Source organism: Labrus bergylta, chromosome 23 (assembly GCF_963930695.1).
Source record: "Labrus bergylta chromosome 23, fLabBer1.1, whole genome shotgun sequence".
Classification (NCBI taxonomy): Eukaryota; Metazoa; Chordata; class Actinopteri; order Labriformes; family Labridae; genus Labrus; species Labrus bergylta.
In genome coordinates, this window is record NC_089217.1 from 15690356 (window position 1) to 15704161 (window position 13806).

Here is a 13806-nt window from a genome sequence, read left to right on the forward strand (position 1 = left end):
TCCCTTCCTCTTTGCTCGGTGTCTACTGGGGTAAGAAACCATCTCAAATAAAAAAGCATGCTGTAAAAACTAATGGAGCATTGTTGGCCATTGTTGTCCGTTGTCAACAAACTGTTGTCATAGAAACAGGATGGACATGCAGCGCTTCTCTTCTCAGCGCTCAAACGCTTCATGCAAACACTCCTGAGCGCACAGCCAGCGCTTTTCTGCCCGGAAAATACTCTAGGTGGACACGGGTCTAAGTCTTGAGGTTTTGTTTTTGTCCCTACAGGAGCAGTACCAGTACCTGTACCGAGCCGTGCTGAGTCTGGTGAGCAGCCAGGAGGACCAGCGAGCCCTGCAGAATCCAGAGACCAACGGATCCGTTCCTCTGGGACAGACAAACATCGCTGAGAGCCTGGAGTCCCTCATGTAGACACACAAACATGTTCCAGCTGGTTTCTTACCAGCACACACACACAAACGCACACACACACACACACACACACACACACACACAAACGCACACACACACACACACACACACACACACACAGACACACAAACGCACACACACACACAGACACACAAACGCACACACACAAACGCACACGCACACACACATAAACAAACACGCACACACCGATGCACGCACACACACACACACACACACACACACACACACACACACACACACACCAGTGATGGCTTGCTTCTGAGATGACAGGTGATATGTCGCCATGTTGTGTGAGCTCTCTTTGACTCATTAGTTAGTCATTTTTGGAAAAGGGCTGCAGACGATAAGGACCAAAATCCATTTAAAGAGCCTCATTTTCAAAACATTTTAATGAATGCTTATTTCAGTAAATTTAATAAATACACGGTTCTACTAGACTCTGTCCACTTTGATGGCAGGAGAAACAACTTCATGATAAGAAAGAGGTACCAAAACAGCTTCACTGCCTTTCCAATAACAGCCAACACACTTTCAAGCTGCGTGTGTGTGTGTGTGTGTGTGTGTGTGTGTGTGTGTGTGTGTGTGTGTGTGTGTGTGTGTGTGTGTGTGTGTGTGTGTGTGTGTGTGTGTGTGTGTGTGTGTGTGTGTGTGTGTGTGTGTGTGTGTGTGTGTGTGTGTGTGTGTGTGTGTGTGGTGAGCATCGAGCCTAAAGCAGCAGAGCATGAACTGGGAAACAACAGAAAAAAAAAAGCGGGCTTTAATTGAAATATAAAGAAAATGACACAAAATAAAATCATCTGTATACTTTGTAGAAATTCTGATGTAATCTGAGAACATTGTTTTTTATAAAAGTTTTTTTCTTAATAATGGAAGCAGTCAGCTGTTGCTGTGATTTCTATGGAAGTCCTACGAGGACATGCATACTTACATTTTGTTTCACTCCGTTCTCCTGTGATATCAACACATTTCGGTTGTTTTCTTCGAGATTCTCGACTTCTTTATCTTATCTCAGGATTACAACGCTGTTTTTTTCCTGTAAAGAAAAGTTCATATCAGTCGTTCTTTCAGTAGATCTTGAGAAATCAAGTCGCCATCCTGGAAAAGTCAGCATTGATATCCCAAGATTACGACCTGAATATGTCGAACAGAAATGACTCAGATGAAAACAGTCTCATTAAAAGTATGGATCGTTTTCTGCTCATGGCGTCCAGAAAGTGCAATCAAAAACCTATTTTTGGGGCATTTTAGACTTTATTTTATCCAGTAGGACATGTAAAGAGAGAGACAGGAAATGTTGTGAGGAGAGAGCAGGGGGTGGCATGCAGCAAAGGGCCGAGGTCGGATTTGAACCCACAGCCGCTGCGACGAGGACTACAGTCTCTGTACATGGGACACATGACAAAACCACTTGGCCAGCAGGCGCCCCATATTTCCAGACTTTTTTTAGATTTATTAAAACAAAAAGATGCATTTGGCGACAGTAAAACATTAAAGTAAATAAAATTAAAGATCAGATTAGAAGTCAAACAAAAGAAATGAAGGAAATGACTTTCTCCTAAACTCATGTTTTTTCATAAAGACAGAATTATAGACTCAAACCCACATTCCCTTATATACAGTTTTGCATATATATATATAATATGTATATTATAAATCTGTTGATGCCTCACATGCTTTTGAATTTCTCTCTTCATGTGTCTGCTGCAGGCTCAGTGCTCTCTGGTTACCCCGTGCCTTCTGTAGTTCATGTTCTAGTACTGACAACGTGTTTTGATACTACTGTACGACTGTGTCGAACTAATATGCCAAAACAATGATCTGTGACTGTTTTCTATTTTCTTAACATCTCGTCGCGCTCGTTACCTTCAAATATAAATGTCAAAGAGGGGGAAATTCAGTCTGACTCCAATGATTTGTAAAAAAAGAAAAAAAAAGAAGCAATTTGAGTTAAAGTGATATTACACAAAAACAAACAATATTTTTAGAGTATTAAACATCAGAGTCACTTACAGCCTTACACGTGACTGGAAAAAGGGGCACAATCATTTTTGTCGTTGAACAAGAAAATGATATTCATTGACAGCAGTTTTTCACAACGTGCAGATGTACACGTACAGTGTGATGTCACAATGTTGCAAATTTAAAGATAAAGAATCAAATCAGTGGAAAGAGAAACATCTGAACTTTTTTTTATTTGTGGGATTTTTTTTCCTCTGAAGCCGTGAGCCGTGTGTTTTGGATCCCCACACGTCCTCTGCTCTGGTGTCACTTTTGCTTTGACTGTTTGAATACTTTCTTTGCGTCACACACGATCAAAACAAACCTCTGAATCCCTTTCCAAAAACAACCTCGCCCGCTTCTGTCTGTGCCGCTTTGCCTCCACTCTGTAGCATTTTTGCATCCGTTGCTCTTCTGGGGATGCAAAACGACACAAATCAAAGAGGCTGCTGCGACTTGACCGGACTGTGATGGATCCAGATCTAACTGTAACATGTATCAACTCCTTCTTTTCTTTTGTGTGTAAATAGCCCTGAATACATGAAAAGGCCAAATTACTGTATGTTTATACTGTACTTCTATATATTTTCTATTTTACTATAAAAAGTGATTTTCTAGTCATTGACACATATATAACTGTGCGGATTCTATTTGATAATTTTAGCCTGGATATATTGATCATGTTTATAGTTATAATCTCTTTTTATCTTCATGACAGTAGCAGCTAAATGTCTCTACCTTTTATCTCCAGCCGTGTATATAGCGACAGGTCAAACAAACTGTGTATATGATTAAAAACACGTTCTTTTTCTGAGAGGAGAAAACAATTAAAAAGTACTTGTTATGACCTAAACCTACCTCTAACGTGTCTTTCTTCATGTCTTAAACATACACAGACTCTGTGTGGACAGATTTTGTATCATGCTTTTATTGAAAGTGTAACACATGATATTGCATTGTCTCCCATGATGCACCTGTACATGACATTATAGCAAAGACAAACAGAAGTTAACAATCAATGCACGACCACAACAGGTTAACAAAGCTGAAGTCAAACCCCCCCCCCCCCCCCCAAAAAAAAATCTATTTCTATATAACTACTTTAATTATTGCCATTTCACCATACTGCAGCAGTCGCACAAGATAAAGTGTATATAGTGCATTTATAATAAACCTCGTTATGCAGTGACAATAGGAGTGCCCACCCTGGATGGATGTCCGTTTCATTTCACTTCATCTCACAATTAATTTCACTGAATGGAGCTACTTTATCTAAGGCACTTAAACCCTGACGCAGATCAACATCCAGCCTTCACAAACAGTGAGGCTTTTACTTTATCATCTGGGATCCACATCCCTGTCACATCAATTCAATGTATTACCAGGCACTCAGCACTTAACATAAAACCAGATTACAGGCAGAGACATGGGTACAAGTCTTTTATAATAACATGACTGTTGACTTTTTTTGAACTGTCTATATTGTTTAAACTAATTGTTGATGGCTGAATAAGAAATACATCCTCACATTATTAATATGAATGAATTAGCAGCTCTTAGCCGGTAGATATTTTGCCTAAAGGTCACACACTATCCTCCTTTTCAAGCAGTTTAAATAAGTCTCAGAGCTCCCCAAAAACAGACTTTCTTTGTTGACATTGAGTAAATCTGAATGAAAAAACGAGCCCTCTTAAAGCCTGCTACACAAATATTCTTTACTTAGATAAAACACAACCTAACAACTAATATGGCACACTGACAAAAAAAAGAAACAAATAATATCAATGTATATATATATATATATATATATACATATATATATATAAATAATAAAGAGTACGGTGTGGACCTGCTCTGTTTGTCTTGTCTATACGAATAAAGATTGATTGAATTCTTGTTTTTAGAGTAAATTATTTTCTGCTGACATGTCATTCTGCTCTGTGTGATATAACGGCATTTTCATTAAAATACTGTATCATGTGACTTTATATAACTTGTGACATTAAATATGAATTACCATAACGTCTGATACAAAGGCTGTGAAATCAGTAAAGGTCACGAGGGACAATACTCTTACTTGAATCTGCATTTTAATTACTGTCATGAAAGAGTTAACTCAACCAGTGTGTTTTTGTTTTTTGAGCAACTAAAGGGACTCTTTACGATTTTTTTCAAAATAAAAACTTTCTAAAGAAGGAGTAATGGGGTTTTGTCCGCTGATCTGCTGGACATTTGTTTGAGGCTTACTATGCGACTTTCAGAGCAGATTTGCAAAATAAAACTAATGCTCTGTTTCATGAGTAAGTGTCTGTGAGACGGAGAGATCAACATCTAGGGGGAAAAAAAATCAATGCGATCAATTTCAAGTTTCTTCTGTTGTTGGATTTTCTAGACCAGTGGTTCCCAAAGTGAGGGTTGGGACCCCCTGAGGGATCGCAAGACACTGTTAATGCGGTCGCTAGATTTCTTCTGAAAACATGTAAAAATGGAAAATGGTTTAAAATTGCATATTATTGTGAAAAAAAAAAGAAGTAGTTTCTTATAATGAATTAAAAAAATAGTATGAGGGTGTTTGGGCTATTGTGTGGTGTTCTAATGTCAGTGTTTGGATAGTGTTTTAGCCTAATCACTTGCGTGGCAGTGTGCAACGTTAAATGTTTTAACCACCTCCAGGGACGATGGGTGTCACAGCGCCCCCCAGTGGGCCGTCTCTCTTCCACCATCTGGTGGCAGAACTAACGGTTGGGGAGGGAGAGGTTAACGTGAAAAAAACCATGAAACTTGTTTGAGCCTCTGAGCCTCTTAACAAGCTGAAAGAAGCTCCGCCCCTTCATTGTGAACACAGAGCTCAGAACAACAAACCCAGAAGGAGTTAAACTTCACACTTTTTAGAAAGCCGTTACTCCACAATATTTTTACTTATCGTGTATACTATACTTTTACATTTTCATGTTCAGAAAGTCGTGTACTGAGCCTTTAAGTTATTAAAGTCACATTTTTATAAGAAGTAAATAAAACATTTGTTTAAAATCAAAACATTACATGAAAGCAAAGTTAAATATTCTAGTTTTGTGCAATACACTGTGCAAATGCAAGCCAAATACCGGCAAAACTATGTTGTAAATATATCTTTATATAATATATAATTTGGAGAAAATAGCTACATTATCTACTTTGAACTAAAATGCTGCAGCACCACAACTTCCACCGGTTTCAAGCATATGGTGAGAAACTGAAAACTATCAGAATCTCTTCTTTTTTTTTTTTTTAAATGTCACATATTGTAAAATCACTCGAGGAGATCAATCCCGTCATGGATGAAATGCAATTTGTTTGGTTCAAAATGTCTGTTCCTGGAAGGAGACACGAGTGTACACTGTGGCCTTAATGTCCTGCTAAAGAAGAAGTTAGGAGATCAAGGCACGTCTGATGTTTACATAATGAGAAGACTGACGCATAGATTTAGGTTACAGGATGCTCCTTTGTGTGTTTGTCTATGTGCACTCCTACAGGCCCTCTTCTTCTCTGCTGCCTTAGTTTCCCTGACAACCCTGTAGGACACGGATTAGGAATTAGACAGCAGCAAAAAACACTTAAGTAAAGTGTGTGTGTGTGTGTGTGTGTGTGTGTGTGTGTGTGTGTGTGTGTGTGTGTGTGTGTGTGTGTGTGTGTGTGTGTGCTCACAGAGGTGGTACGTTTGCGTTTCCAGCAGTCTGGGTTGAGTCTCTTCTGTTCGTCTGCGAGGGCTTTGGCCTGCACGGTGAACACACGGCGCTCCTCACTTCGCATCTTCTTCCACTGCTCCCCGAGCAGCACACTGATCGCTCTGAAACACAAACGCCCTCGTCCTTTAACATCACTGTTAACACAGAAACACACACACACACAACATGTAGACAACACCCACCTGTTGTCTTTCCCGGGGTACATCTGTGTGTACTCCACCCTGAACTTCTTGGCAAACAGCATGAAGGCGTTCATTGGCCGCTTGCACTTAGCGGGCGTGGCACTTCCTGCTTTGTTGTCTTGCTGGCTTTTGGTTGGCTTTTGACGAGGAGAGTGGGAGGGACTGGGACTGTGTGCGTCTGTTTAAAAAGATCCAAAATTCAAAGGGTTACTTTAAAGTGATGCATCTACAACCCTGCTTGTGTATGATGTGTTTATGAATACTAACACCTGTTCTTAATGCTTCTGTCATAAACTGAATATAAAAGGAAGCTGTAGCCACTACAACATCATCTAGTGCTTTGTGGACCTACAGTTTGAATTTCCTGCTCCAGCTATACTTTTATTTCAACTTTTTTCAGAACTTTTCAATCACATGCACATACTGCAAAGTTTATCAAACTTAACAACCATTTAACCCTTAATCTGTCCATCATTTAAACATTTAGATTTTGCTGTCATCATGAATCCAGACCATTATTTCATCAAGGAAATGTTCACTGAGTCATTTTCACCTAAGACTCCAACACAGTCACACATCTTTGTGCAACCAGTGGAGTCGCCCCCTGCTGGCCGTCAGAAAAATAATGCTGGTTAAAGGAACTTTTTGCTTTTTGCGCAATACTCTCGAATCTGCCTACTGTACTAGAAGTACGTAATGATGACCAAAATGCAATATGCAGTATGTAGTACTGATCTCACATTTGTTCACATACTGCATTTTGGCCAAATCAGTACGTACTGAAAAGTCAGCTGTTTATCTGAACTTGTAGGAGACTTGAAGTGCAGCACCTTGTGATGTGTCTCTCTCTGGAGAAACGGCTCCCCCGCTGGACTGGGAGGTACGCCGCCTTCTGGCCATACTGCTCAACACATAAACCGCCGAGGAGTCCAGAGGAGTGAAATCATAACTGAAGAAAACACAAAATAAAGAAAGGTACTGTTTTATACCAATTTCATACATTTTTATCAAATAATTGTACTTCTTCTGGAGCAGCATGTTTCTATTTTACCTCTTAAATGTGTCAAAGACCAGCGAGTTGTCGATTTGTTTGGCATCTCTGTGTCCTGGAGGAAGGCACACGCCTCCTATTTCCATTTCATAGCACGGTATCCCATGACGCACCACGGTCAAGCTTGGGTAAAATGACGACCACCCTGATAGAAAGTAACCTGAGCGTTAAAAAAAAAGCTGATAAAAAAAAAAACTGTTTTGTTGTTTTTCTCATCATCACTCATACCTTTGTTTTTGACGTAGAACGGGTGGTCGAGCTGGCAGCGGGTGGTCACAGGGGCCTGTCCGAATGCACCGGGGTCAAAGGTCAGCTGCAGGACGGCCTGACCTGACACCACCATCTCTGAGTTCTCCACCAGCTGGAGACCTTCAGAACCATAACTCTGCAAAGAAACAAACAGGTTTTAGTTGATTTGTATATTTTTCATTTTGTATTTAAAATGTTCTGTTCACTTCTGATTAAAACCTTTCGGCCTACTTTCAAAGTTTTTCCTCAACATAAATTATACAGATTTTAAAAAAAAACTTAAAAAAAAACTAAACTAAACTTAACTGACAAAGTGTCCGGACTCAGTGCACTAAAAACCACAATGCGCTCCAGATGGAGACCAAACATAAGTACACGGTGAACTCAGGAGTCTGACAGTCTAAGTGCCGCCTTAAGCTTCTTGCATAATGCACCTTCAGAGATCTGGACTGCTCCTCATCACCAGAGTCCTCTACCTCGGCAGAGTCCATGTCCTCGACGTCCTGCCACTCCACATTAGAGCCGCTGTGGAAACGCAGCTGAGTGCCTGAAGAAAGAGAATAGCTGCTGTGTGATCAAAAATTATATAAAACTTCACTTTTTACTCTTATTCCTTGTAGATAAAAAAAAAAAAAAAAGTGGTGACCCAGTTTGAGGTGGCAGGAAACAGAAAGCGATGACATCATCTCTCTGCACCTACCTTTGAGGAAGCAGTGCCAGGCTGTGGGGGGCCAGGAGAAGCTCCAGCCCATGTCTTCTTCGTCTGACAGGGAGGATTTGGTTGACACTGCAGAACCACATTCACTGCTCTTCTGTTAAAAAATGAAGTGGCAGCTGTGTCAGGTACATGTGGGATTAACAGGAAACAAACAGCTGCTGCAGAGTCGACTGTAAGCGCCAAACAAACAAGCGCAGCACAGCTCAGTGTTGACCTGCAGAGACAGCTATACGAAACAGAGCTGGAGTCATTTCAGAAAGGAGATTTACATAAAAGACTCAGAGCTTTGCATGTACATAATGATAACGCAGAGTTTGGAAAACTTGAGCTGTACCCTTCTGCGTCGACGCTCCCTGCCGTCACCTCTGGGGGGCGGCGATGTGCTGCTGGGAGGAGAGGGGGGAGGTCGGGCGTAGGAATGTAGATTAGTGCTGGAGAGGTAGACCGACGAGGATCTGAAAGAGACACAGGCTCATGAGAGGCAACACAAGACTTTAAAGGAGCAATATGTAAGTATGACACCCAGTGTTTAAAATGGGTACTGCAGTCCAGATTTAAAACATTGGAGAGAGTTTAGAGGAGTTTAGCCAGCTCTGCATCGGTCGGTAAACCTTTCTGTGTTCTAACCTCTCTCCATTTTTCAAAAGCATCTCCAATATTGATCCTAGTTTGAGCACAATTCTATTAGAAAAGTGTGAAGTCTGTTAAGGTCAGGAGGAATCTGTTTTAGAGGAGAGAGGCAAAAGGTCCGTGTAGGGTGCCTTAAAAACGCCTCAAGATGAAAATAAAGAAAAACATTTTTTTTTTAAAAAGGGACCAGGACAGCGCTTTTGGAAAAAATTTGAATGCCTGACACTATGAAAAAAAGGACCAATGGGCGTGTTTTTCTTTTTTCAAAATGTCTGATTGTCTGGTTTGCTTTTGAAGGTGACATAAAGACATATTTTACTTCAGTCTGTTTCATAACCAGCTGGAAACTTCTGACAGGAGATTTAAAGGTTTGTGTTGTTGCTTTGTCATTTTGAAGTTCCGAATTTGAATGTTATTTGATTGATGAGTTATTTTGTATTCAATCAGTTTTGTGACATGGTAGGGCGCCGGTGGCCTAGTGGCTAGCTCCGTGTACACAGAGGTTGACATTCCCCTTTCTCTCTCTCTCTCTCTCTCTCTAGCCTCATTTTCCGACTCTATCCACTGTCCTTCTGTCCAATAAGATCCAATAAAATACATCTTAAAAAAACAGGGTTTCTGAGACACATTTGAACAGTATTTATACTACGCTACATTGGTTTGTTCAGATTCTTTTTCATTCATAATATCTGTTTCAGTGCATGATGTCGGGAGGAATGTAAAGCCTACCAACCTGCTGTGAAGAGACGTCTGTAGCAGCGGGCTCTGGGGTCCAGTGGCGATGTGAGCCAGCTGTGTCAGCCAGTGAGTGTCCGGCAGCTGGCCGTGTGCACTTTGATCCAGGTGAGACACGCCCACGACCACCTGGTAGACAGGTGGGGCTGTTTGCTCCGCCTCCTCCTGCACCTCCCGCAGGTCAGGGAGGTCGTCTAGGAGGAGAAAACAGAAACATGTAGTGTTGACGTTATCGTCTGCTGTGTTTAAATCTGAAGCATGCTGGTGTCTCATGTACCGTATTCCATGTAGCTGTCGCTGGTGGGGAATCGTGGCGAGGAGGAGAGGCTCTCCTCGCAGCAGAGCAGTTCATGTGATTGGTCTCCGTCTGCATCCATCATCACCTCTGGAGGTAAGAGCAGACAAACAGGCGGTATTAAGCATTCAGACATACACAAATCCTTTGTAGTGTGGTTACCATGGTGACTAAGGTTAGATCCTGATTAAGAAAAAAGCCTTTACGGATTAACAGCTCCAAAGTTGATGTCATTATCCGAAATTAGGATTACTGAAGTGAATTACAAGCAACTTCTCAAATTCTTACACGCAATCTTCTGACTTCAGAACAGCTGCAAAGCTTTCACCATCAACCAGGAAGTCTGAAAAACCTGTCTGATCTTTATGCTAGCTGTAGTGTTGCTTTTTTCTCCAATCATCAACAGAGAGCATGCTCAAAACTCAGAGCAACTCCGGATCAACACCCCGATCTCATCACTCTGGAAGTGAAATGCCTGTTACAGAATTCCCTCTTTTTTCTGGTAGTATTTAGTAGATTTCTAAGAGGAAAAACTACAGTTACAACATTTTTGTTTAGCAAAGCATGAAGCATTGTGGGTTAAGTATTTAGTATCGTCTGACCTTGGATGCGATAGAAGGAAGTGAAATAAGAATAACTTTCCTCTGGTTGGCATGACGGGGAAAAACACGTCTTACATTGTTGTGGAGTGAACCTTAAAGCTTAAGACGGGAAGTTTCTTTAATTTGGTGCCTGACTCAAGTGTGTGCAGCATTTTTCAGTTCATTCATGGAGTAACAAAGTATTGAGCAGATACCAGATGTTTGACAGGTTTTAACAGATGTTTGACTGACAGATGTTTGACTGACAGATGTTTGACTGACAGATGTTTGACAGGTTGCAACCAAGCAGCAACCTCCAGTCTTTAAAAATGAAGCCAACGCGGAAGTGCCAAATCCTGCAGTTCGTCGAGTGTCCACTAGAGGCTGGCTCCAGGAACACCTGAAGTCACATACACATTACCGGCAAAAAAAAAGCTGTTTTTACAGCATTTTTTAAAGCAGGAGACCCCTCAAATTGTTTTAAAATCTGACAGGTTTTTTCTCATAACATAAAAATAACGCTGATTTTTATATATAGGCTAATATTTCATCATTTTAAATAATATTCCAAGTATGGACGAGATGGAACAACATCGAATCAATCCGTCTTTGCTTGTTTGACTTGTTTCCAGTTATTAAAATCTAATCAACAAGAGTTTGACCATTCCTTTGCTTTATGCTTTTCATTGTTTGTTAATAGTACTTTTCTTTCTGACTGTCAAATAATTTCTATGATCACTTCTCTTTATTAAAGTATAACGAACATTTCAGCAACAAGGCGATTCAAAGTGCTCCACGCGCGACATCTAAAGCATCACGACAAAGGGAAGGAGAACACAGGAGAAGAGGACGTTTCAAAATCATTCAAACAAAACGAAGAGTTGTAAAAAAAAATGTGAGAAACATGTAGCTACAGTGCAGAGTTAGCATATCGATAAAGAAAAGTATTCAAATAAATAGTTTAATGAAAGGCTGTACACAGGTGAGTCTTCAAGCTCGATCTAAAAGTACTAAAACTTCCAGCGCTACATGTTGTGAATAAAAAAAATTAAATCAATTTAAAAAAAAAACATTTTTACAAATATGAAAAAAGAAAAAACTGAGATAAACTCGATCAAATTTAAGGAGTGTATTTTCTATCAGTGGAATGTTTTTCTAATTTGTTTTTACGAATTGACTTTATGAATGGGAGCTGTGACTAAGGCCAAGCAAGGACCTTTTGTATCATCTTTTCAAAGCCTTTGTGTCGGTCTGACAGAACTGCCTTGACAAGACGTCTCTATCACACCTTAATTATCAACGTTTTCAACTTCAGCCATCGGAATTCTCCAGAATCTTTCATGTGTGAAGTGAAGTTCTTACACATCTCCTCAACGACGAATCAGTGCATTGTCAGTCATTTCACAGGTCATACTGTATGCAGGTCATATTACCTGTGTGTTCACCCTGAGGCTCTGAGTCCACCTCCACACTCGGATGTTTGGGGGTCACCACCTCCCAGACCATCACGTCCACAGTCACTGAAACATGAGAGTACTCACTTTTTCACCATGAGTCCAGCAAGTCATTTTAAACTAAGCATCTGGAACTATTCACAGAAAGGTAATCCTTCACTGAGCTGTAATGTAAAGGCTATAAATGGATGTAGGGGGACATACTGTAAGGAGACACAGGGTGATACAGGGTTAACACTGCTGTGACAGGACGTACTAGTTTATATTAAAGTCTTTTAATGGAGCTGTGTGGATATAATTGCATACATAAAGTTGAATTATTCGTGTAAACATGATAAGAACATGTTCAGTCTTATCTATTTCACAATACTTGCGTCATGTGACTCCCTCTTGTTTATAAACTTTGGCATCGTGCACGCATGCGCAGAAAAAAGCCCATTCATTCAATGCTGAGAAGAGCAGCGATAATACATATTAAACAAAACACTTCAGAATCAGTAACCACACAGAAAGTTGCCGTACAGCATCGACTCACTATGGTGTCGTTATTCAAAGATGTCGATGACAACTACGTTGAGCTTCAGAAAACTTCAAACGAGGAAGCGTTTACTTTGCTCAGATAGTGGAGTTACTTCGACGGAAACGAAACAGACTTATCCTCTGTGTTTTCACAAACAAACACACAGACGACAACAATGAGATTCGGGGTGTAAAAGTGGGACTAAATGTGATTTAAAAAATGGACGAGGCAATATGTTGCGCAAAGACTGAAACAAACAACGAGCGACAACAATGAAGCCGTCCGCGGAGAGCACAGAAACTGTCTCTACAACAAAGAAATACACGATGTCAGCTCCACTTTTTACACCGAGTGACAAGTCCAGGCGGAAATCATTCAAATAGTCCAATCAGTTCTTAAATCCGACGATTTTAAAGCCTCGAATGATTTCAATGAACTTTCATTTAACTCACCAAAACAGTTGCCTTGTACGGGAATGAGGGGGCTGGTATAAACACTTCCTGTCGAGCGATCCTATTGGCCGGACCCGATGTCCATCAAGAGCTCCTGTCCTTCTCATTGGTCAGCTCAGTGCAGACGGGTTCTCTTCGGTTTCTTTACCACAACAATAAACATTGGGTGGGTTAGTTACAGCATTTAGAAAACAGATGACGGGGGAGGAAGTATGAAAAGGTATGTTGATAATATAAGCAGCCGACCAATAGCCGTCAGCATTATTGTCATACATCCAGGGAAACTAGTACAACATGTAGTTTCAGGTGAAAACTGTGAATCTAAAACTTTAAAGAAAACATTTCCATCTCCTGCTTTCCAGACACTTTAATACCACAAGTATAAAACCATTAATATCCCTGAAAACCCCCTTTTGACATACTGTAAAGCTAGATGCTCCAGGCTGAAGACTGATAGAAACATCCTCTCATTAAACCAGATGTTGAGCTGCATCTTCACACAAGTTAATAAAGCATACTGTGTGTATAACCCCACTGTTACAGGAAGTCAGAAAACAAGTCAGATATGAATGAGCAGTGTGAATATTATGTCTAAAAGGGGATGAAAAGGTGCCAACAATTGACAACGTGTTTTTATACTTGAAGCAATCGTAGCAGCAACAATTCCTTACAACAGAATATTTAAATGTGTAAAATCAATTAAGTTTTAAATTAATTGTTAGAAACAATAAAATGCTCCGGTCAAACCTTAATATTTAGTCTGTGGCTCAAACATAGATT

The 13806-nt window shown here is 40.4% G+C and overlaps 2 protein-coding genes across 9 annotated transcripts in view; one reads left to right on the forward strand and one right to left on the reverse strand.

Moving 5' to 3' along the window:
- The window catches only part of ptprz1b (protein tyrosine phosphatase receptor type Z1b), a 75627-nt gene extending 72126 nt beyond the window's left edge, over nucleotides 1–3501 (forward strand). For all 5 annotated transcript variants that reach the window (XM_065951030.1, XM_065951032.1, XM_065951031.1 and 2 more), the window contains one exon: nucleotides 272–3501. In XM_065951030.1, the coding sequence (XP_065807102.1) occupies nucleotides 272–415 (144 nt within the window). In that variant the 3' untranslated portion in view covers nucleotides 416–3501. The remainder of the gene's footprint in view (nucleotides 1–271) is intronic.
- LOC109997869 (HMG box-containing protein 1) lies at nucleotides 3343–13156 on the reverse strand. Of its 4 annotated transcripts, none has more exons than XM_020652507.3 (13): nucleotides 13027–13156; nucleotides 12034–12120; nucleotides 10002–10109; nucleotides 9723–9918; nucleotides 8694–8814; nucleotides 8342–8453; nucleotides 8076–8188; nucleotides 7621–7777; nucleotides 7393–7537; nucleotides 7172–7290; nucleotides 6342–6519; nucleotides 6119–6260; nucleotides 3343–5985 (listed from the first exon to the last, which is right to left on the reverse strand). In XM_020652507.3, the coding sequence occupies exons 2-13, from the start codon at nucleotides 12104–12106 to the stop codon at nucleotides 5968–5970; spliced, it is 1482 nt and encodes a 493-aa protein (XP_020508163.1). In that variant the 5' UTR covers nucleotides 12107–12120; nucleotides 13027–13156; the 3' UTR covers nucleotides 3343–5967. The 4 variants fall into 4 exon arrangements, with proteins under 4 accessions (XP_020508163.1, XP_029136733.1, XP_020508164.1 ...); XM_029280900.2 differs by lacking the exon at nucleotides 13027–13156 and adding an exon at nucleotides 12590–12999; XM_020652508.3 differs by lacking the exon at nucleotides 12034–12120 and having other exon boundaries at nucleotides 13027–13071.
- Between the last annotated feature and the right edge of the window lie 650 nt (nucleotides 13157–13806).